General features: G+C 40.8%; 1 protein-coding gene across 3 annotated transcripts; it reads left to right on the top strand.

Moving 5' to 3' along the window:
• Positions 1 to 1,946: 1,946 nt before the first annotated feature.
• On the top strand, positions 1,947 to 24,762 carry cemip2 (cell migration inducing hyaluronidase 2). Of its 3 annotated transcripts, none has more exons than XM_034541505.1 (24): positions 1,947 to 2,092; positions 4,440 to 4,791; positions 4,959 to 5,099; positions 5,258 to 5,825; positions 8,607 to 8,776; positions 9,645 to 9,836; positions 11,083 to 11,252; positions 12,467 to 12,679; positions 13,287 to 13,492; positions 14,233 to 14,302; positions 14,792 to 14,920; positions 16,479 to 16,567; positions 18,013 to 18,144; positions 18,606 to 18,641; positions 18,864 to 19,019; positions 20,156 to 20,333; positions 21,305 to 21,520; positions 21,628 to 21,839; positions 22,143 to 22,325; positions 22,520 to 22,739; positions 22,823 to 22,924; positions 23,020 to 23,165; positions 23,334 to 23,440; positions 23,551 to 24,762. In XM_034541505.1, the coding sequence occupies exons 2-24, from the start codon at positions 4,458 to 4,460 to the stop codon at positions 23,748 to 23,750; spliced, it is 4,170 nt and encodes a 1,389-aa protein (XP_034397396.1). In that variant the 5' UTR covers positions 1,947 to 2,092; positions 4,440 to 4,457; the 3' UTR covers positions 23,751 to 24,762. The 3 variants fall into 3 exon arrangements, with proteins under 3 accessions (XP_034397396.1, XP_034397395.1, XP_034397398.1); XM_034541504.1 differs by having other exon boundaries at positions 1,947 to 2,197; XM_034541507.1 differs by having other exon boundaries at positions 1,947 to 2,221.
• The last annotated feature ends 332 nt before the right edge of the window (positions 24,763 to 25,094 follow it).

Below are 25,094 nucleotides of genomic sequence, written 5' to 3'. Positions count from 1 at the left end.
ATGATGGGGTCTTCAGAAGTGATGGGAGCTCAGGACCGGAGACAAAGAGATTCAGAGATCCACCACAACAAAGCAGGTTGATATTTACTGTTAATAACCCACTCAGCACTACCTCTGTCAGGATCATTGGCATAGCCATAGCATTTTTACCAAACCGTATCACAGGAATTACTATGTGTTTGGGGTCTTGTGCTTTCAGGAAACTTAATTGTCTCTGGTTTATATATCTTCAAATTTCTAAATGCTGGTTTTCAGAGTCAGTGTGAAATTCATAACTTTGAATTACGGTACTCTAACGGGGAGGGACACATTATGAAACACCTGCACAATTTAATGAAATCCAACACAGAAGTGTGACTGTGTCGTTGAGATTACTAAACCCTCTTTGTTTAGGTTGTATAGTTGCACCAAGTATGTTAGTTCTGCTTGTTGTGATTCTGGGGCACAACGTTTTTTATTTTTTTATTTCCGGCTATGATTTGATGATTCATAGCAGACTCTACTGACTGGAAAATGTGACAACTTGATATTGCTTTAGGTCAAGAGGTCAACTCTGATGCTTATACTCTGGGACAGTAACAGTATTTGGATGACGAGACCGTTGGAAGATTAGCGAGGTTATGGGAAAAGGATGTGGTGGTAATCCTGTGGCGTGACTGCAGTGAAAATGTAAATGTCACGTGAGTTATGCAAACTCTTACTGTATCTGTGTTATCAGCGTTTACCCATTTTAGAATTCATCATTTGGAGCATCAAGATAAGAGGTTGTGTCACATTGTCTGGGAGGTTATAGAGTATTTGGTCTTTTATACCAGCAGGCGGCATTGTGGCCCGGGTCTAAGCCCCTCCCCTCACTTTATGCTGCTCAAGTGCTCTTTGTGACGCATTCAATGACTCCTCGGAAAGCCCTTCTTTCTTTCATTAAGTCCAAAGATGGTGATCTGACCCAATTTCAGATACTTCAGGTTGGGAATAGAAACGTCAATGTTTGCTTTATGAAATGAATAAACTGCAATGTTGTGCTTCAGCTGCTAAATTACAAGCGTGCTCGTGTAGGAATATACTTTCTGCTTTCACACTTTACTGATCATTTCACAGATGTTTTCCTGTTGAGGGACCACGTGACCAGGATGTCAATCGTTAATCACTGTCAAACTGTCAATCTGCCAATAAAGATGTGGTAACATAACCATTATGCTCCATTCTAGAATATTGTCACAGATTATTTACAGCAGTAGACTGCGTAGTACTGCTGGTGATGTATTCTCAAAGTACGATGAGATCCCTGCACCAAAGTCACCACATGTTGTCATCTCTTAGTAGAATTTGATCTATGATTCAATCATGCTGGTCTTCCCATACACACATTAATAATACTTGCGTAAAATAGCAAACAATAAAATATAATAGATGCTGATGATAATTGTACAACCACTATAACAAGAACTATTATGGCTATACAATTCTTACTTCCGATGCTGTACAGTCATGTCCTAATAGTTATTTTTCTAGGAATTTGTGTATTTTAACAACCTGGAGGGACTTACACACTCGATAGTGAACAAAAACTATGACTAAATAGGGTTTCAGTATCCTCACAAATGTAAAATAAAACAATACTAAAATTGTATTTTGGATAAGGCTGTACATTCAATATCGAAACCCTTTTGGTGGGGAATAAAAAGTCCAGAAGATAGAACGGAGCACTTTGTTGACTGAATAATGTGTTGTGAAGAAATCCAAATAAAACACAATGTGCGTCTCGCCTACGTTTTGAATCGTGACCGTGGTATTTGAAAAGAATCCTGACCACTGATATGGTACCACTCCTAAAGTAGTGGCACTACTAATCTTTATCATGTGTTCTTCATACTCTAACTCTCATGTGCCTCCTTGATTTTCCGACACCAAGTGAACGCATCATCACGTCCTCCCTCGCAAGCCGCGCCTGCTTTGCTCTCGATGGGACAGTGGGTGGTGGGGGGCTGCCCGACGGACCAACGACAGCCCATCTGCAGGAGAGAAAAAACCCACCATGTGAAGAGAAAGTAACCTATATAAAAAGGGGGACACGGAAAGCCAACTTGAGAGGGTGAGGACGCGTTTACTTCGTCTCGCCGCACCGGTTCAGTGGGTTTTTTTAACGGCTCGACAGAGAGCGAATGGACCGAGCGGGAGAGGAGCAGGACAGCCAACGGTACCGACCGTCTAACGTCTCACGGTACACCGTGTCTGTGTCTGTCTGTCAGTCGGTGGGGGTGGAGAGGATCCCCCAAGGGAAGCTTTGAGTACACGACTGGTTTCTTGTGAAGAGGCTTCTCGTGTGTGTGTTAACTGGCTGGTAAAACGTGTCAATTAGTGCTTTTTGTGTGTCCGAGCTACCGTTTAAGAGTCGTGTGTCGCTCACGTTACGTCCCCCGTACCTATCAGACACAGTGGAGAGAAGCCCCTTCAATGGACACGAACATCTGATTTAATATTTCTAAATTCACTTGTGTCACATGCTGTCCTTTTTATGTCTCTTTACACGCTGGTGACCAGTGACGTTACCATTTCGACAAATAACGACAACGCTGCTGTTTCTTTATTGCGGTGTGGTAGGAGTCACTTCGGGCTAAAACGAGTCCATAAATCAACATAAGTAATACAATCATCCGTTTGAACGCGTTTTAATTTCACCTCCATAGCAGTCAGTGCGGGTCAACTCGCTCACCACACTTACTATAAACTTCGTGGCGAGAGTTGTGACAGCGCTGATTGGGTTTATAGTTTCGAATTAATGTGGGGAACACGTGGCTTACTGTTTGGTACACTGCCAGTGTCATTTTACAAAGTACAGGTTGATTTTACAGCTGAGGAATTTGCGATGGTCTCTCCCACTCCCAGTCTTTCCCCCACATCTGCTTGGTATTATTCAGTAGTTCTGAAATCAGGAAACTATGAGAGTATCGGGAGGCGATGAGTGATTCCGTGGTTCCGTGGTTATTATATGAAATAACATGGACACTGTGTGATGAGCCCTGTGATGAGTGTACTTTCCAGAAGTTGAATAACACCAAGTAGCAGGGGAGCAGGACCACCTTGGCCCTTTTTGATGGTGAGGAATGTGAATAAAAACATATTCTGAGATGGTTATAAAGACTGATGCTTAGGGGATCTTCCCACCACAGGGCTCCCACCGAGTCTGAGGGCACAGGCCGTGAGAATGTGAGCATCAGAAGTAAGTGTAATACGCATGGCTTTCTTGATGACATTCACGTTTAGGTTAATATTGAGAATGATCTGATAAAGTCTTCAAAAGAATGGTTAAGAGCCACTAATGGGATGATTCAGGGTGAAGTGGGGGGAAACGGCTGCAGTTGGGCCAAGCTTATATTGTGGCTTACGTAAATGACTGAACCCTTGTTGAGCAGCCCTTCATTGTACATTCCTTTGTTTATGAATTGAAGAGGTTTGTTGTGCTCTGGGCTATATACATGATGACTAATTGGCTTTGCAAGACAATGGTTTGTTGTGTGTGTGTGTGTGTGTGTGTGTGTGTGTCTCTCTGGATTGGCACAGGAGTGTGCAAGTGTGTTTGTTTGTGTGAGGCAATGATGGACACTCGGATGATTTAAAGTCATAACTGTCATGATGTTGTCGTTTTTAAAGGAGCAGTTTTGCTCTTTAACAACCTCTTACACGACTGGGTCATTCATCAAGTCTTGTGGCCAGAAACTCTGTGAAAGTGTGAACTTGCTGACTTTGTGTTTTTGAAGACCCATAGTGGCACGCTGTACTGTCATTCCAGTGGAGCAGGGTGTTTGTGTTAAAGAAAAGTGCTATTGAAGCCTTTTTTCCTCCAGTGTCATTTCCTTTCCCCTGCATGTTTATGTATGCAGGTGTGTCCATATGACCCTTCTGTGTGTGTGTGTGTGTGTGTGTGTGTGTGTGTGTCCGTGGCTTCAGATAATGTTGTGCTACCTCCTCCAGTTGTGTGAAATAAAGCTGGTGTCCTCTCCTCCTTCCCTATGTTATTGGTGCCATCTGTTTTTGCTGTGTTAACATAGTCTGAGGAATGTTGAGATCTATTATTCATAACCTCTTTCACTTCTGTGGACAAGAGAAGCTAATGTCACTCTGTTTGAGTAGGCCCTAATAGATTAGTAGTCTTTTTAAGACTCACACCCTGAAGGTCCACAAGTTGGATGCTTTAAGGGTAATTGCTTGTTTCCCCAGAATCCGCCTGTTGTCTTCCTTCACCTGCTACTTTTTTTACACTTTATATGTGCTCTTTTATTGTCTTCTTCCTCTGTCTTGACCTCTTCTGCATGACTCTGTTTCAGGCTGCCATCAAAGAAACATTTTTTTCATTCGTAGTCAGTCTTTAACAGTGGTGCCAAACTCCACGGACTACCCCAAAGAACATGCTCAGTTAATCTGCATTTTTCTCCTCTCAGGTAGCAGACATTTATACCATGCCGACGAGTGATGGCCCGAGCCGCTTCCCGGTTTTTGTGGCTCCGCGCCACGGCAACCACCAGAGGTCTCCAGGTTATGTCCCTGGGCGAGTGGCTCCAGTCCGCTCGCCACCACCTACAAAAGCTCCACCGCCTCCACCGATAAAACCTCACGGCCCCCGGCCAGAGCGTCTAGCCACCTTCAACCTGTCAGAGGAGAACCAGCGTAGGGGGCGGGCTCAGAGCCTCCAGCAAAGAAAGAACACATTTATCTGTTTTGGAGTGTCGATCGGGGCTTTCTTCTTCACCCTCATCCTCGTCCTTAGTCTCTCAGTTGGAGATGTGTTAGATGGTCAGTATTACAAATTACTGATGCTTTTTATATCTCTTTATTTAACCCATAGCTTCTCAACTTGCTTCACATGTGTTCCCTCTTCTGTATAGCATCTGTGTATGTTTTTGTATATCTCTGTCTAATGAGAACTATGAGGTTCTGTAACTTGTCACTGATGTTTGCAGAGAATTGTCCGGACCACAATCCATCACTTAGTAGCTGGAACCCGGGCCACCAACCAGAGAAGGCTGTTATTGTCAGGAGGGGACATTTGCTTAGATTAGATGCTTCTGCTACCTTCCATACACTAACCATCCAGTCAGGAGGTAAGCACATCAAGGTGCATGATTTTGTTAAATGGCATTTTGAGTTGTAAAGTTTATGGATTCACGTTTATTACATTTGAGAATTGACATTGCTCAGCAGATCAAGTTCACCTTATGGATGTAAGATACAGCTTTTTTTTTTTGCTGCTTCTTCACAGGTCGAGTAGTTTTCGCAGACGATGCTGACGGCTCCAAAAACATAACCTTGAGAACTCGTCACATCCTTATAGAAGATGGCGGAGCCCTTCACATTGGTGCCCCCAAATGTCGCTACCGTTCTCGTGCCACCATTGCTCTTGTCGGCCGCTCTGATGACAAGGCAGTTCCTGAAGTGCCTGGCATGGGCCGCAAATTCATTGGAGTCATGAGAGGTGCAACTCTGGAGCTACATGGTACTGAGAGAGTTTCCTGGTCTCTGCTCACCCGAAATGTCCCTGCCTCCGGTCTGACAACAGGGAGTTATGCCTTCCAACGGAACTTCAGCAGAGGCATCAACTTGCGCGTTGTTGACCAGGACACAGCGGCGATGCTGTTGTCTAAACGCTACGACACACATGAGTCTCGTAATGACAGTCGCCAGCTCACCCAGTTGCTGCGCACCCTGCCAGTGGGCCGGATTGTCACTCTGGCTGTAGGAGACTCTGCAGTCAAAAGCCTTCTGGATGAAACCAAGAAGGCCATTGAAGAAAAGCTCGGCAGTAGATTTGTCTATGATCTCAAATACAGGTAAAGCCAATTTCTTAAAACAAACATACTTTTTAAAAAATGTTTAAATGAAATAATGAAAAAGTTGGTTGATGTTGACCTGGCGACTGTGTCTGTTGTCCAACGGTATGAAAAAATGTGTGAGTGGCTGGGTTTGTGTCTCGTGTTGCCAGCTCTTGGAGAGTTCGTGGTGGTTCTCTATGCTGCGTTGTTTGTGCAAGTCTTTGGGAGTGTTTTGTTTGCTCTTGGTCTCCTGGGGCTGATAAGGACGTTTTGTGTGCTTTTGTTTAACCACTAACGTGAGACCTCACTTACTTGGACTGACAATACTAGCATTCTGTACCATGTTCATCTTCCCTGGAAAATGTCCTTTCATGTATCTTTTTATTTTATTTGTTATTTTCCTGTGCATTGTTCCTAGTTATTCCTCTTCCTGTTTTTATTATATTACGCTCTGCCAGAAAAGGAGAAACGTACAAGATAAATGGGGTGATGTTTAGAGTTTCCAGGATTTGTGCAAAACATGGCGATACAAAATATTGAATGTCCTTCATGCAAAAGGGAAGATACTGGAGGCTTGAGTGTCGTCCTGGGTTAATGCTTTCTTTAAGCTCATAAAGTGAGAGAATTGGATTTTAACTCCATATGACATTAGGTCTTCTGTTCAGACACTTAAACACATGTATGCACACATGAGTTTCTTTCAATGGAAAATCCAAGTACATCATTTCACTCAGTTATTTGTAGCGTGGCTGGTTTTAGGCCTTGGTTGACTGAAAAGCCAAGTGCTATGCCAGATTGTCCAGTGTCCCATTTCGCCGGGGCTGGGGGGCTGCCAAGTCTTCAAACTAATCCCCTCAAATGAAGCAGATGATATAGCTCTTTGTATGTTCAGAGGTTCTTGTGTGGTTACCAATAAGTTAATGGTGTGCACTCTCTTATTCAACATTTATTGGAGTGGAGATTATTATCTTAGCTTTCTGTGGATTTTCTAGTGGGAGGAGGAAACGCAGAGCATGCATTTATGAGCGAACATGCCGTTTAATGTCTCATTAAAGTCACAAATTGTTAGGCTGAGGGATTTTAGCCTGAAAGAGTTTGGTGGTAAAGGCATATGACCTACAGGATTGAGCATAATGATTAAGTTTATGACCTGTTATGACATGTTGCAGACAAATGGAAGTAAATGTAGCTGGGGCATACATGGAAACCAACTGTGGTGCTTCTTTTATTTGTTGTTTTGTCAGTGCTGTAAAGCCATTCTTACCCCTGGTTCCCCTGGGCATGTTTCATGAAGCTCTTTATCCTTATAATCTCCAACTCCAACCAAAATATCATTGAGTAATAAATGGGTCTCAGGGTGTCAACCATCCTTCCTGCCTCATATAAATGGTTGTGTTGGCGCCTGCCTCAGTCTTTTATCTTTTGACTCTCAGAAGAGCACTCGCTCACACATAGACACACGTCCATGCTGATCTGCAGTAAATTCACTTCTTCCTTCCTCGCATTAGCTATTTCCGGTAAAACAAAGAGGTTGTTAACATGCTGGTGTATATCATAACAAGGATGGGGCAAAAGGAAACTGTGAAACCACACCCTGTAATGACAGTGGCTCCTCAGACATTAGTGCGGTGTGCAGTGACAGAGCAGGGCTTCTTTCATCTACAAGAAGATTTTTCGTTTGTGATTGTGCCAGTGGAAGCACAGAGACAGGTTCTAACACAGGGGCATGTTGGAGTTGATGGCATTACTAACGGCTGCTAATATTCAAGGAGATTTATTGGGTACAATTTATTTTGATTTAAAACTCACTTTGATTTATTTCTTGTGGTTTTCAATTATTTCTGAACATGGTTCTCCAATGAATAGTTTGTATTGTGTTCAAACATGCAGTGAGTTGCTGGTTTACTGCAGAGCCACCATAGTAACTTGTAAAATGGACCTGGAGAGATGAGTGTTAAGATGAATTTGGGATTGTTTACTGTATGTGGAACAGGCCAATCAATTCCTCAGTGTAAAAGAGACTTCTGCAGAGATGGCTTTGCTCTGGTCTATCAGAAAGTTTAGGCTTTCAGCTTTTCTTTTGGACCGCACCAAAAAACGGGAAATAATTAATGCTTAAGAAGCTAAGGACATGATGAATTCAAGCTGCATGTCTTGTTTTACGTCATACACCCAATCCTTTTCTCCATCCACACCCTCAAACTCCTCCGCTCAAATTATTTTAAGCCTTTCCTTCATATTTAATCATTTAAAAAAAAAAATAATCTAATAAGACTGCAATGGGAGAGAAGGGGGGATTGGAGCAAAAGTAAAGAAAAGTTGTTTTTGGACAAAGTTTGGGATGTGGCAAGTTATTCCTCTGAGCCATATGAACACCCTTCCTGAAATCTGCCCTTATTTTTTTATATAATCCCTCTAATTTGCTAATTATAAATTGCTCAACATAACAACAAAACTGCAAGACTATGATTTAAATAGGCTTCATGAAGTACCATTGACTTCTCAGCATGTATACGTTTGTGAACATGCAAGTGTGAGCCAAATAAATGATGAAACGAGTGATATAATATTAAACCAGGAAGGAGTGTTAATGAGTTTGGAGTAACTTTCAGTTGTAGTTCAATGTCATTCATTTTTATCATCCAAAGAGTATCTATGGAAAACTAAGGTCGAGAACCTGATCACCTTTTCTCTGATAAGGCTCTGTGAAACTAGCCTATTTACTGTACTGTCTGAAAATGACTCCCTCTCCTTTCTGTCTCTCCCCCACTCTTTTCGTCATCCCTCTGGTCTGTCCAGAGAGGCGTGGGCGTTAGTCTCAGTGATAGGTGGTGGTAATGCATCATGCTCGGAGGACGTTAGAGAACATGAAAACCACGAAACAGGAGGAAGGGCTCTGGCCACACAGAACTTCAGCACTGTGGACGGAGTAGGCTTCTCGGTCACTGCCTACAGCGAGTGGAAGAATGGTGAGGAACGGCTTACAAAACCAGTTTAAACATACATAGTTCAGTGTTGACAGACATTATATAGCGTTCAACCATTAATTTGAGTGCTTTGACAACATACACAAAATGACAGAAGGCATAAACTAAGTTTGATGCTTTGTATCTGTAGTTATTCACAGTAAGACTGGAGTATGAAAGCTGTTGAGATGAAATTGACAGGCTTCTCCCACTCTGAGGTGTGAAGGGTTTGGAGGAAGGTGACGGGTTGAGAAATGAGGTTTACCACATGCCAACTGCTATACAGATCCGTCACCTGAACATTAAAGACATTCTTGTGCCTCAGTGGGTAACCGTGGTTTTTGTGACCATGCCGTATTGTAATTGTCTGTTTTGTGGTTCGGATGAGGCACTAGCACACCCACTTTAGTTATTGTGGCCGTGCATGCCCACACCTTGTAAAATAAATTTTGACTGACTTAACTGAACATAAAGTGTGAAATGCGCTTATTGAACTGTCTTTACATAATTATTTTAGTTGATATTGCTCACAATAGCACGATAATGGTAACTGATGTACGCCAACATTACATTTATTTTCTTGCTTCACAATATCTCCGAGGTCATTGAGCTATCAAGCGAATATACAGTTCTTCATTGTGCAGTACTGTAGAAAAATCTTTGGTTCTGTTATTCTCATGGCTTTCCTCCCCATTTGATGTGTATTAAGAATAAGCTTTTGTTCTTACTTGAAGAGAGCCTTCGAAACATTCTTTATGGCTAGGTACAATACATGTGTATTAACGATAATAAAATGGCATCAGTATTCTGTTTCATACTATTTTAGTGTCTTGACCTAAATGAAGTGCTATGCCCCCCTTCCCTTTTTTAGGTTTTCCCATATCCGGCTTCCAGGTAGATGCTGTGGACCAGGTGGTGCTAAACCTGCAGGACAGAGTGCAGAAGACCTGGCAACCCGGGGATCAGATTGTAGTTGCCAGCACAGACTACTCCATGCACCAGGCTGAAGAGTTTACCTTGTTGCCCTGTTCTGACTGCCACAGCAAGCAGGTCAGGATACAAGGTGAGAGAGAGGCCAGTTCTTGCGTTACCAGGTTATGATTTCTGGAAATAGATACTGCTGTATTTTTGGGTCCTTTGAGCTCCACAAGCAGAGTCCCAATTTGCAGATATCTCCAAAACTAGATGACTCTCATCAAAACAAAAAAGTGTGTTTTTATATTGGGGTCAACTGTTCCTTTTTTAATGAGTGGTTTGTAGTCTGACCTCAACTTTGTACTGCAGATATAATTTTGAGCTCTACAATTCCTGTAAAATGTGTTAAAGGACAACAAGGAAGGAAGATATATGTACAGTCATATTTCATATTAGAAAGCTTGTTAGAAGACTCATGGATATAGGAGATCTTACACAAATTTGGCATTATAGTCAACAATGTGCTTCTATTCCTGTGGTCAAGAAAGATCTGATTTCCTGTTATGGTGATGTAATTGGAATACCTTTTTTAAAAGAGATTGCCAGCTTATGTTATTTTATTAAGTAACCTTGTCTTATAATAACCTCAGTGGATTTAAAAACATCACTCCTGCTTCACAACCTCCTTCTTATTATTTATTTTTGTACATCTCCCTATCGGAGATGTATCCTAATCTCATTCCTCTGTTGACAACAAATGCCAACTCCCTTCCTGAAGAGAAGCGTGCATGCCTAGATTTTGTGTTGCTGCCATGAGGAAGGGCTGAACTACTGCTGTGCGTTATCATTGGCAGCTGCACCCTGTGGGTATGGGTACTCTCTGCATCGCCCAAGAGCAGATTAGTTTGCATTTCATATGTATTTGATTACTTACGACTTTACATGTCTCTTATTTTGGTAGGTTGGTTTTGAGGTATGGGTCGTTGTTTATGTTTGAGTGTGTGTGCTGCTCAGCATACTTCCTGTGGTTGACCGTTGCAAACCCACCATTTCTAGAAATAAAACACCGTAGTTTAACTTAAATTCCACTTCCTATTTATTTCAACATTGTATATTAAGCTGATATTTTAGTGAAAAGGTCTGACCTGAGAAAGGCTTCACAAGAATTTGAAGCCAAAGTTGTTTTTTTTCTGGTCTTCAGCCAAATTAAACAAGTTTCCTCTAGTGTTCATGTTCTTTCCTGCTTAATTTGGATGAGATGGAATGCAGTGATTAATTTACATTTGTAATCATACCAAGCAATGACTTCCATGTTTTGGCCAATTGTGCACCAGATTTATCTTCATTAAAGTCACTTTGTTGCACGATATGACTAAGAAGTCTGTTCTCATCAGGGAAGCCTCAGTATAACCATGTTGGAGAGATCATAGATGGGGTCGACATGCGTGCTGAAGTGGCTCTGCTCTCCAGGAACATTCTCATCTACGGAGAAATGGAAAACTCGTGCTACGGAAACAACTTGTGCCAGTTCTACAGCCACGACACCTATGGGGGCCACATTAAGGTGTGTGTGTAAGTTTATAGCACAGGCTCTTGTTTAAACTGTGCTTTATGTCTGTATTTGCTGATTTATGTGTCTGCATGTTTCAGTACGAAACAACTTTGCATTTTTTTTTTTTTTTTTCCTACACATGTCAAACTTTATATAGAAGATACACAGCACATCAATCTGACAAACACTGATGACATTCGACAGATTAAGGTCAAACATGAGTTGACAATATTTTGGTTAATGATGGTCAAATTTAATTCACTGGTGGCAAATACACAATCACATAAGCTTCATGTAACTGACACCCCCCCCAGCCCCCCTTGTGCTTAACAAAATAATCACACTTTTTTTTTCTACATTGACTGTCCCCAACAAAAGCCCATTGACTTTTATGTTACGCAATCTGCCTCTTAAAAGATTCCTCCCAAACCCTAAACTAACAGACTTCGACAACAGAGCCATAACACACACATGACTCTCACCATTGCATATTTTCTCAATCCATTTTTTATTCCCTTTCATCTCGACACAGATAAAACACTTATGGCAGTCTTGTCAGTTGTATGAATGTATATATGCTTGATGTTTATATACAGCATTGATGTGTATATACAGCAAGTATTTTGGGCCAGCAAACTATACTGCAGAAACGAGTAGCTTTGTCGTCGTGTGTGTGTGTGTGTGTGTGTGTGTCAGTCTGTGGGTGAGTTACAGTTAGTTGGAAGGATTGGCCAATACTTCTTTAACAGGAACCAGACTGTGGATTATGCCATGCTCACAAAAAGACCTCCTAGGGAGCTTTGTACAGCATATCTGTATTAGATTATTTATTGATTCATGTTTAACTTAAGTTGCTCCCCAGTCCATTGGTTGTTTTGCATGTGTGCATTTATGTGGGGCTAGCTTTAAATTAAGTACTTCTATAACACCCATTACTTATTCATCAAGAGAAACATTTTTTTGGCGCAGTTTTACTTACTGGAGCATGATGTCAACATAGCTATAGTTCATATCCCATGGGGATCCTAGACAAACGCAGAGAATTGTAAACTGTAGACCTAAACCTTTAAGTAGAGAGACGGTTACAATACGAACCTGGTGTTTTTACATTACTGGTGTATAATAGCTCATTGTTCTTACTGGATTCATTTTAAAACTACCCTTTCTTGTGCGACTTATCCTCCACTCTGGCCTCATTATTCTCTTTTTCTCTCACACAACGGAAGATTGTTGCTAACTTCTCATCAGTCCATCTGTCCCACGTGGAGCTGAAGAACATGGGCCAACAGGCGGAGCAAGGCCACTACCCCCTCCATTTCCACATGTGCGGGGATGTGGACCAGAAGGGAGGCTACTGGGAGCCCACCTATGTGGACGGACTCTCCATACACCACTCCTTCTCCCGCTGCCTCACCATCCACGCCACCAACGGTTTGCTGGTTAGTAAAGGATGTGTGATGAGTAAGTCTCTGATGTATGCGAGGGCAAAAGAAAGACAGCTGTATCTGTATTTTTGGAGGGTGTCTAAGACAGCTCCTATTAATAAGAATTAGTCTGTGTGTCCCTGACCCTCTTCATGTGAAACGATAAGGGATTCACTTTTGTCCTTGAGGCAATTGGATCGAAAGCATTTTTTCCATCTGCATCGAGGAAATGGAATTCACAAAATGTTGGATAACATTGTTTGACTCTGCTGTTTTTCCTGTTTCCCTTGCACAATGTTTCCCTGTCTTGATAACTCCCTTCTCAACATGGTATCAGCTCAGTTTAATAAAAATGATTTCAGAACATTTAAGTATTTACAGAGGCAGGCACATCTGTATTGTCCTGTGGGTTGATGGACTCACGCATGTTTCACCTCGCTTGTTAATAGCATTTTCTGCATATTTCCATTTGGTGCAATCTACCTCTTCCTTGGAAAGGCTAAACTTGCTATAAATTGGATATTGAACTGTATTTATTGTCCTCTTCTGTCAAGAACTATGCTCTAAAAATCCCGATCTTTCTTTTTTTTTAATATTCGGTGGTCTTCTTTCTTTGACCCAGGTGAAGAACACAATAGGCTATGACACATTGGGGCACTGTTTCTTCCTTGAGGATGGGATCGAGCAGCGTAACACTTTCTACCACAACCTTGGCTTGCTCACTCGACCCGGGACTCTGCTGCCCACTGACCGCAACGACACCCTCTGCACCAGCATCAAGGACAAAGTCTACAAGGGCTACACTCCCTCACCCAGCACAGAGTGCAAGTAAGAGATTAGGAAAATGACTGTCTCAGGCTGGTGATGAGTGCAAAGTGATAAAAGACAACACCAGTTTCTGCACAATCACCAAGAGCATGTTTATGAATATTTACAGTGTATTGCTCAACAACCACTGCAAGTTAAGAACTTTGGATTACGACTTGTGCTTTATTACTTTACAATACTGTTTTTAACGCAAAAGATCCATGTTAAACCCGTGTGTACTATGTCGCTACACACCGGTTTGAATTATCTCAGAAAAGTGTTTTTCACTTGTCACAAGTTATCATATAGTTATAGTGCAAATTCTATGAACTATCATTATGTACACATGGAGGTTCATTTATTGCATTGAAGAGAAGAGGCTATTTGTTAGTATACCTTTTTAATATACAATCCATCCACCAGCAACAGTTGCAGTACCTTTTCAGCACAAGACTGAGGATAATTGTAATGACGGATAATAGTTAACAGCACTGAGCGCTGTGAATAAGCCAATATCTGGATTGTAAAGTATCTTGATATCTATATTTTCAAATATACTAGATACTGACCAACTGTCTTATCTCTGTCTGTCTGTGTCCCTGGTTTATGTTGGAGAGGTGGATTATTTTGAAAGATCACAGGGTTATTTGATCTCTGTCTTCTTATTAGTCAAAGTCTTTATGCCAAGGTACGGCCTTTTTTTAATATATTTGTGTGCCTGTTTGTGTTATGTCTCTGTCTGTGTGGTTGGTGTTATCCAGGGCAGTTTCAACATTCTGGATTGCCAACCCCAACAACAATCTTATCAGCAATGCAGCTGCTGGTTCTCAGGTAATAACATCAGAGTTATGTAATGAAACATGAAGATATTAATCACAAAGAATTCATCCATCAATAAAATGGGATTTAACCGGCTTTAAAAAGGGGTACATTAACATGGTGAGATGACTCTCTTGAAGTAGAAGACTTGTCCCGTATCTTTTCAATTTTGTTTTAAGCGGTGTGGAGGTCCACTGGGGAGGGCTGTGTACTAAATATTTGTGTGGGGGGGGTATGCTTGTGAAATTCAGGTTGTCTCCATATCTATTGAACCGTAAACTTTAATGAACCGTTGAGCTCATATTAACTTGTACACTTGATTTATCCTTTCTGGAGTACTGTGTAACATCCAGCCCAGTGCCACATATTGGTTATGCATGTTTCTATAATGCTCTGACTACAGATGATGCCTCTATGACCCCAGATAATGAAATTCTTGATGTTACCCAGCTGTACCAAGAACATGATTTATCCCCTCATCTTTCTTCCTTCCTGTTCCAGGATGCTGGCATATGGTTTGTGTTCCACAGCTCTTCCACCGGAAACTCTCATGGGCTGGTACCAGAGACCAAAGCAGAGCTCACTCCCCTGGGGATTTTTTACAACAACCGCGTACACTCCAATTTTAAGGTATCATCACAGTAGATTATCAGTTGTTTTTTAATTATTGTTGCTCTCTTCCATACACAGGGCAGTATACCAGTCGTCAAACCAGTCTTTTCTCTCTCTGCTTCTGTGTTTTTTATTTATATATATATATATATATATATATATATATATATATATATATATATATATATATATATATATACACACACACACACACACACACACACACACACACACACACACACACACACACACACACACACACTCACTCACAAGTTAATGCCTATTCACTTGATTCTTGCAAAAAGAGACGCACACACACTCTACAATAGCGCTCTGTTGTATAATGACAGAAGTCAGGCAGGTGAACTGTAAGTTCTTTGTTCAGCCTGACCACAGCAGCCTCTCTTATAGAGCAAGGAGCCCAGAGGTTTAAGAGTATTACCTTGCTTATACCAAGGGACCAACTCGGAGCACAGGTTTCCATATACATAAGACATATCACATTTTTCCTATAATTTATCTTACAATAAATTTTCTAAACATACAAAACTAATCCATATGTTATTCACCATGTAAATATACATTGCATTTTCATACACATTATACATTAATTACAGGAATTCTGTTCATACTTTCCACAGTACCCTGCACAGCATTGACTATATAACTAAATTTAGTACATTTATTATTGCCTCAGGTCCCACACTGTAAAATAAACCAGTCGTCTTGTTTATGTCAGTCTACCAGAAATACATCTACAGTGCCTCTAGGATCTCTCATTTTAGTTTTAGGGGGATTTCACACCTGTAGTTTGGACCATTTATTCCGTACCATGGAAAATAAATTATACATTGTTGTACTTTAGTTCTGGTCCGGTTCCTGTTTACACAGACGTTTTACAAACAAACCAAAAGGAGTAAACATGAAGACAGGCTGACTGGCGACTTGTTGATTGAACAGTTCTGGCAATTGTCATTCAGCATAATCAGGACCCACAGGAGGATCCAATTCTGGTGACGGACAGAAGAGGCACTTTAATGCTTTTGATCTGTATATTCATGTTCTCTGGTGTCGCAAAGAGCTCACAAAGAAATAACTGATAATAAGCATTATAGTAAACTGCAAATTCACCGCTCATTATTAAGGAATAATGACTAACCGGTCAAGAGTATTTTACAAAAGCACGGATACACGCATGAGGCTCTTGTACAGTAATGATTCCAAGCTTATCACTTTGACGATTTTAAGTCCATTTTTAAAAAGTGTGTATCAGAGATCCCAGAGTACAAAAGGGTCGGGCACAGCTATTTAAACCATTCTTGACCTATTAATCGGGGAGAATAACTTTGCTTACACGCACACGGGTTGATTTACATTAATAGGTTATAGCCTATACAAGTCATTATACAGAACAATTATAAAATTGCTTCCTGAAAGATTTTACGATCAGCAGATGGATTTATTAGGAGTTGTAGCTTTTACAATCTAATGTCTGGTGTCATAGGTTCCTTTAGGTCTGAAAGCCCCCTTAGAAAACATTTGGCGTTTTATTCTAATCATATTTTCATCTTCCCAGGCAGGGCTGTTCATTGATAAAGGAGTGAAGACCACGAATGCTAGTGCTGCAGACCCCCGGGAATACCTGTGTCTAGATAACGGTGCCAGGTGTGTATGTGTGCGTGTGTGTGCACTAGCATTTTACATTTTGAGGAAGTATACAGTCAGTCATTTACAAAGTGTAAATAGTTAGTAATTACATTTTCTACGATTCTTTTGCCGGTTGTGCATGTACGTAAGTTGTTAGTGACCTACAACCGACTAGTATATTATACTGCACTGCACAGTGCACAAAGTGTATACCTGTATACTGTCAGGGTGTTAAAGTGGTTGATCATAGGCATCATAGTGTACAGTTACGCCATGTAAATATCACAGTATTTGCGGTTTACTAATGTGTGAATGTTTGTGAATTAAGTTATTTATAGCCCCCTGCTGGATATCTTCTCGTATATGGCCATTGACTGTGAAAGATAGATGGCTTTACTCTCTGTTGCTGCATTTTAGTGGAAGGCCTGTCAGCTCTGTGTTGACAGAGAAAACAAGGCTTTACCGATACAGTTTCCACTCTCCCTACCCAAATACAGCCCTCAGGTAGATGTAAAAATCTCTCTCTCTATCTCTGTGTGCTAAGTATTAATATTTCATGAGAGAGAGATATTGATAGTTCCAAAGTATTCCCTCTGATTTATGTGATCCACTGACCTTTTCGTCTATCGACCCCTCCAGGTTAATATTCCCCTTGACCAACACTTTGGTCCAAGCCAAGGACCCAATAAATATTCTAGAAGCCAGAATTTTATAACATTTGTGGATATCACATGTATCCAGAGCATGAATACTGGTTTTGAAGGAAGGCTCTGAATTGAGTGCCACCAATAGGTTAAAAAGAGGATGAGCAGTATTTCTTTTTAAAGAATACGATTCTCAGTTTGTACACAAGATATTTATTAATCTAATTGGAAGATGGCTGTACCTCTGCACAGTAGGGCTTTCAGTCTAGTTATGAATGATGTCTTTGCAGATTTATAGTATGATGATGTTGTGATTATCAGGTCCATTAGTCACTCAAACCCTCCAAAGGTTAAGGTGGTTGTGTGTGGTTGTGTGTGGTTGTGTGTGGTTGTGTGTGGTTGTGTGTGTGGTTGTGTGTGTGTGTGTGTGTGTGTGTGTGTGTGTGTGTGTGTGTGTGTGTGTGTGTGTGTGTGTGTGTGTGTGTGTGTGTGTGTGTGTGTGTGTGTGTGTGTGTGTGTGTGTGTGTGTGTGTGTGTGTGTGTGTGTGTGTGTGTGTGTGTGTGTGTGTGTGTGTGTGTGTGTGTGTGTGTGTGTGTGTGTGTGTGTGTGTGTGTGTGTGTGTGTGTGTGTGTGTGTGTGTGTGTGTGTGTGTGTGTGTGTGTGTGTGTGTGTGTGTGTGTGTGTGTGTGTGTGTGTGTGTGTGTGTGTGTGTGTGTGTGTGTGTGTGTTTTGAGCATCACGTGTTCAGAGAAAGTAGATATTGAATGTAGTCAATGGAAAGCCCCTAGGATAATAAAAGAAACGCTTGTGTTTGTCAGATTCCGACCACACCAGAATGCTGACCCTAGCCGTCCACGGGTGGCGGCAGTCATTGACACGCTGATCTCCTTCAAGAACAACGACTTAGGAGCGTGGATACGGGGAGGTGACATCGTCATCAAGGACTCTGGGTGAGACGACTCAGTCATAGTCACCATGATGTGATTAATGCAAAGTCTTCAAAAGAATGGATGGGAGGGGGGAAACGATGTCATCATAAAAACCCAAACTGCCATATTTATAATGCAATACAATGTAATGACATTTGTGAATGCTTCTTATGATTTTTTTTTTTCCATTTGGCTCAACTTTATGTTCAAAGCTGGCTTGATTCTTATAGCTGGAAACCATTGATTGACAGTTCAGTTTTTATTTTCTGCCTTCATTTTGACCACACTCATCTGACATTTATGGGGGGGCGTGGAAAGTAAGATAAGGCCTATTTGTAACCTACAGGGAGGTCATCATTATATAGTCAAGTTTTTGCATTCCTATCAATTGGGTCCATAACTGGTCAATACCATGCTCAACGTATTTCAATGGCATACATTTGTTTGTCTAACAATTATTTATTTGATCTTTCTCTGAACAGATTTGCAGACAATGGTGTTGGGTTGTCTTTTGCCAGGTGTGTATTTCTAAATCAGATGCTGAGCAAATAGCAGACACTTTCCTTTCACATGCATCTCTTTTCTGATAATATAGTTCCATTCACTTTTTTTCTCCTCTTTCATCCATTAAAAAGTATAAACATTAACAAACATTTGTCCTGTAAAGTAGTCAATATGTGCATGATAAAAAATGTATTAAATACATTTCTATATGCCCATATCTCCTTCTTGTTCACCAGTGATGGCAGCTACCCTAAGGATGAAGGATCCAGTCAGGAGGTGACACAGTCTCTGTTTGTGGGTGAAAGCCGAAACAGAGGGACCAACGGAGGGCAGAATAAATACTGGGGCTTAGGAGGTGCTGATGCTAAGATGAGGACACTACCTAGAAACAGGTGAGAGGGAGCAAACCGAGGAAGGGATGAGTTGATGAAAGGAGGGAAGATGTATGCAAGGAATTGAAGGAAAATCCAAATCAAACCAAGTTTTCTCAGGAATTGAGTTTTGGAGGAGTACGCAAAGAAAAATATGCTGGAAAAAACAAACGGAGAAGAGAGAGACAGCGAGGCAATCGGGTAGCTGGACAGCTGAGGCTGCTACAGCTGCTTTAAGCCACAGGTGTGATTGTGAAAGGAAGTTCTGTGTTGACTGACTTCCCTCCAGTGATATTTTAGACAGTTTATGAAAAACTGGTGGCAACACTTGTGTGGCTTTGAGAAAGGGATTACTCATTGTAGCATTTGATTACTTAACAGTAAGGAGAGGCTTTTTTGGCACATAGTTCAGATTAATTTCAGCCAGATGTTATCAATTCTTTTTTTGTTTTTTATTATTTTGAGCTTTTGATGATCTTTGGAAGGGAACATATATTATAATCTCACTATTAGTCTTGTCAAAAATCCATCTGGTTTACCTTTCAATGGGAGCACTAAGGGTGTTTCCTCACTGACAATGTTTTAGATCTGACTTCCATTAGGTGCACATGTAGTCTCTCCATGCTGCAATGCCATGTCTGACTGAGTCGACAATCCTAATGAGAGTTTTGAGCTTTATGTCCCCTCAGTCTTTCTTCTTTCTGTCTTTCTCTCTCATTATATTATACAAGAGTATAGAAACGTAAACAAGTGACTGGCTAATAGCTTCCTTTTTTGTCTCAAGAACTAGAGTTTATGCCAGTTTGTAACCACTGTTTACAGCTTTAAAGCCATTTTACAGGCTTCCTGACCGTGCTGTGACATCTGGCTCGTAGTTGGTTTGTTTTTCATCATCGTGATTACTGCTAGAGCTGCTGTCACTCTTTGTTTTAATTTCTTTTAATTAATTTAAAAAATAAAAAAAATGTTGCCAGCGAGAAGAGAGTTCGACTAAAAGAGATGAACACTTTTTTTGATGATTTAATAAACATTCCACATGGTTTCATTAATAGAAAATACAAATACAAATTTTATCCTTGACTGAGGCAAATTAAAAACAGTCTCTTTCTTTTATTTATTGCTGTCGTTTGTCCTGCTTCATTCCCTCTCCTCTGAAGGACTTTCCCAATCCGAGGTTTCCAGATCTATGATGGTCCGGTGCGGCTTACACAGAGTACGTTTCGTGGATTCATCCCCACACCAGAACGTTATACCAGCGCAGTTGGATTCAACTTGAAGAACACCTGGCAGCTCACCCCACAAAATAATCTGTCCCAGCTCAACTTCCACTCCACTGTAAGTATACGTCCATTTTTGACATCCACGCACACTATATGGTAACAGTAACAATATTAGAATTACAAAGATAAATAAATGCAGTGCAATACATGAACCTGTTAACACTGAGGGTCAAAATAAAAAACGTACTGTTGGAAGCAGTTATACTTGCATACATATTAATTTTACAGTATTGTGGCATGCTTTTATTTAGCCTATTATAGCCCATAACCACCAATGACTAATGCTTACGGTGCAAGTTTCACTCCCAGGTTGTTGTGTTTGACCATATGGGTTGAGGTCATGTTACATTTTAGGTACTCCCATGTGACTCCTCTGATCCGGTTTACAAACATTGTATTTTGGTCATTTAAAAAAAAATTTAAAACTTTTCCTTCCTCTTTTATCTATCCTTCTTACTTTGTTGTGTTTTTGTTCCTGTTTTTGCAGAGTAACTGCTTTTAAGAAAACAGTAGTTATGAACATTTATTTTCTATGTACTTTGTGTCCATCGCCTTGGTACATTTGGTCTGACTGTTTCCTCTTTAAAAAATTAGCTCCTATTTGTTCTTCACCCCATTAATCAGCCCCTCATATTAATTAGATCACAACTCAGATTAGAGTTGGCAGTTATTTAAAGCACTAGTTTAAAAGGGACATTTCTTGTCCTCTTCTGTCTGAGTGGAGCCTGTGGTGCCATCTTGTGGTGGTATAAGCATAGTGCACTGCCTTTATTTAAATGTGACTAATTAAAAACATTTAAAAGTAAATAGACATTTTTGTTCATCTTCCGCTCATTAAATCCGATAATTTAATTGTAAAACTAATCCTAAACATAAAGTAAACATTTCCATTTCCACTAAATAGCCTCTGCATTTTAGTGAGCAATCCTTAACAAACATTTGACAGAGGTGGTACTTAATAATAGCCTGAATTTATATAGTGCCAAAACAAATTTTTACAACACTCTTTGCAAATAACATCCTCAGGTGGGTCTGCAGACGTTCTTTGGCCGTCCGGGGCAGTGGTTTGAAGAGAACGACCTGGATGGAGACAAAAACTCCATCTTTCACGACGTGGACGGGTCAGTGACGGGTTACACAGACACCTACGTCGGCAGAGCAGACAATTACGTGATCCAACATCCTGGCTGTGTGACTATTTACCAGTGGAGTGGAGTGATATGCAGCGGCCGCTACGCTCAGGTACAGCATGTCAGGGTCTGTCCCCTATTCTTGTTGGTCTGTACAGCTAATGTAAACTGTGCACACTACCTAACACTTGCACTCCACCACATCCTCTTCTCCTTCAGGTGTACATCCAGACCCAAGGAGCGTCCAGCCTCCGTTTATCCATCAGCAGAGATGAATACCCTGATGCTCCTCTGGTACTGAGAGGTATCAACAGCCAGGGAGCACTGTCTCAGCAGTACCAGCCCATCCTAATGATGAGCAAGAGCTACACTCTGCACTGGAGTGGGCCTGCACCAAGAGAGGTTGTCCTCTCTCTCATCAACTTCGACAAGTGAGTAACATGAGTGAGCAGCATGTATGTGTGGGACTACGGCTTCTGCACGTCTCTAGATTTCTGTAATATCTTGCAATTTTGAGATATGATGAGAATATATATATATTTTTTCTCGAAGAAAGCCATTGAAAAACGAGACTTGTTTTTTCAACAGTTTTGTTTGTGTTCATCACATTAGAACTATTCTGAGCAGAAAACTGATTAATAAATCATTGTCATAACATTCTTAATAGTTCCAAATGGTCTTTGGAGAAGCTTTGTTTGATGTAATCTTTCTTCTTTTTCTCTCCCCCCACTCAGAGATGACTGGGTGATGGTAGGACTCTGTTACCCATCAGACACCACATTTCAGATTATGGCTGACATCAATGATAGACAAAGCAACACCTTTGATGACCTCACAGACTATGGCACCGTGGTCTCCCTTGTAGAGTTGGAGAAGAGGCCGATGGAGAGGAAGTACTACTTTGACCAAACTGTTGGGTGAGAACAAACAAAAATTCCAAACCTCTCTATTCCAGTATGCTCAAAAAGAAAGGGTGTGTTAAGCTTTGACAGTTTGACATTTTTATTTTTATTCCTGACTTGACCTACAAAGGTCATCCTTCTCACACTGATTCCTGAGCAGTCTGATTTCCTTAAGTAAATCAAACTGTTTCTTCTCCCATCACACCCAGCTTATTGTGGCTCTACCTTCGGGCCCGGCATGGCCGTGATGGTCACAGCTACTGTTCAGCAAAAGGCTGCGAAAGAGTGAAAGTTATGGCCACTACATCCTCTAAACAGACCTGTAACTGTACATCCAAGTCCTACCCTAAGTACTACAAAAAACCCTCAGCAGTGGTACCTATGCCAGCCCTCAATACACAACCCTGCAAAGGATGTGGTGCTAAACAGGTAAGAGTGGCTACATTCAAGATGTCTGTTAATCTGCAATAAAACACAGGCCACCACTGCTGACCAATGTGTCTCGGTCTCAGCTTGTGTTTTCAAGTGAGCCATGGACCTCCTACCTCCAGACGCAAGTTAAGTCTCTCACCAGCAAAGAGCAGCAGAAAGGAGACAACAGCTCCTTTATTACTGTGAGCATGGCATTCCAAACGCATTACCTTATCTATACAACTTGAACTTGTGAATCGGGTTTTATTTAACCAATTTATTGCCTGTTACCTGCAAGGTGAATGAGGTGACCATGCCCTTCACACGGCCTGGGTACTTCCTGGTCTCAGTGGATGCCTGCTCTGGGAAAGTCACCAAGAAAACCTCATTTGCCAAGATGGACGCCAAAATGGAACAGTACCTAAAAACTGGAATACCAAATGGGTGAGCCAGGGAAAAAAAGTTCACACTGCTCACACAACAGCATTGGACATACAGTGGTATCAACATCTGAGACCGGCTTTCTTAATTCGTATAAATATTCTGCAGCCCAGTATAGGAGAGTTGTGCATATTCTTGTCTAATTTACACAAGTGTTTGTTTCTTCAACAGTTCGATAGTGCTCATGGCCACACGAGGTCAACCAGAGGGCCTGGTTGGTGTAGCACCATATCTGGTCTCCTTTGGTATGACCAAAGCTGCTGATCTGCAAAGTAAAGGTTAGTGACAAGCATCCAAAATGGTTTCCCTCACTTTGTCTGTCGAATTAATGTATTTTGGAGTAAAGTTGCTCTTTCTCATACCCTTTTATTGCTGCCTCTCACCGCAGAAAGTCTGGCACTTTGGGGGTTCCAGGGTAGTTCTTCACCCCCTCCGTGGGTCTCCCTACAAGCTGGGCAGGGGGATGAGTTCCTGGGGCTGCAGGAGCGGTATCTGCCTCTGGGTTTGGATGCATACGGCTGTACGCCACCTGAAGCTCAAATGCGCAAAGACCTGGAGCTACTCAAAATAGCCACAGGACGACAATGATCATTGTGAACTATACAACTAGACTACCCAGAACACTCTTGCACACAGATACACACACACACACACAACCAGCTGATGAATGTGAACTGCTGAACCTTTTAATTTATTATCAATGGCAAAGATGTTTACCAATTTTAAGTGGAGAGATGGTATTTTATTTTGAATGGGGAGACTATTTCTGTGAATATTCTTTTTGTTTTGTGTGTGTAAGTAGGCCTTGGGGCCATTGAGTCAATGCACTTTCCTTTTTAAAGACACAACTTGCCTTATCAGTCAAAGTGATCAAATAGAGCTTTATAATAACTCGGTTGTCTATCATGGAACTGAAAAAAACAAACCCAAAGCAACCTTTAACATTTACCCACCAATCGTATTATTTGTTATTTAGTAAATAAAAACGAAATGAATTGGATTGAATCTGAAAACGGAGCACAATCCATTAGATACACACAAGTCAAAAGGAAATTATGAAAATAAATTGCATTGTCCCTGAAATGAGACCATGTTCGATTGGTAGAGAAAAATTAAACAAGCTCAGGTCAAAGGAAAATAATGAAAATACATGCAAGAATCAAATGGTAATATGAAGCAAGCAATTAACATGTAGTGTAAAACAGTGCCAGTGTGTTGGCTATAAAAGATGATGTGATGCAAAACACCTATATTTAAAGACGGTCATAAGCCATATTCAAATTGTAATTCGTAACATACAAAAATGCCATTTAAATAGACAGATTACTACTTGTAGGCCATTACTCTTTCTTTCTACCAATCCTCACACGCTTTTTAGTTGATGTCTAACACCTGAATCTTTAACTGGAAAACCTCTTATCTTCGTGCAGCTCTAAAACTAAACCAAGACTTTAGGCACCTTTTTTGATGGATTCCTACATGGGCTTACTGGATTATTTTTATCTCATATTTGTATTTATCGCTTCACAATGATAGTTTCTCAAGTGTTGTTCACAGGTGCAGCACAAATATATATATATATATATATATATATATATATATATATATATATATATATATATATATATATATATATATATATATATATATATATATATATATATTACATTTTTGTTTTCTCAAATGAAATTGAATGTTTTACTTTCATTTGCCTCACTCATGAGCTTTTCATTTGCATTATTGCTAAACCCGTGTTTAGATGGAATAAAGGGTGCCTTTTTAGAGTGAGTAACCTGGCTGTGCAGCAACACGTATACAGATCATATAGCAGCTGTAAGGCTTACAGATGTATAAAGTGTGTAATCTTTGAACGGTTTGGATGTGAGCAGGGCTCCCCCACTGAGCAATGATAAGTACCTATCTGACTGTGTG

The sequence above is a fragment of the Cyclopterus lumpus genome, chromosome 9 (genome assembly GCF_009769545.1).
Source record: "Cyclopterus lumpus isolate fCycLum1 chromosome 9, fCycLum1.pri, whole genome shotgun sequence".
In the NCBI taxonomy this organism is placed as follows: Eukaryota; Metazoa; Chordata; class Actinopteri; order Perciformes; family Cyclopteridae; genus Cyclopterus; species Cyclopterus lumpus.
This window is presented reverse-complemented; position numbering and strand designations above follow the sequence as displayed.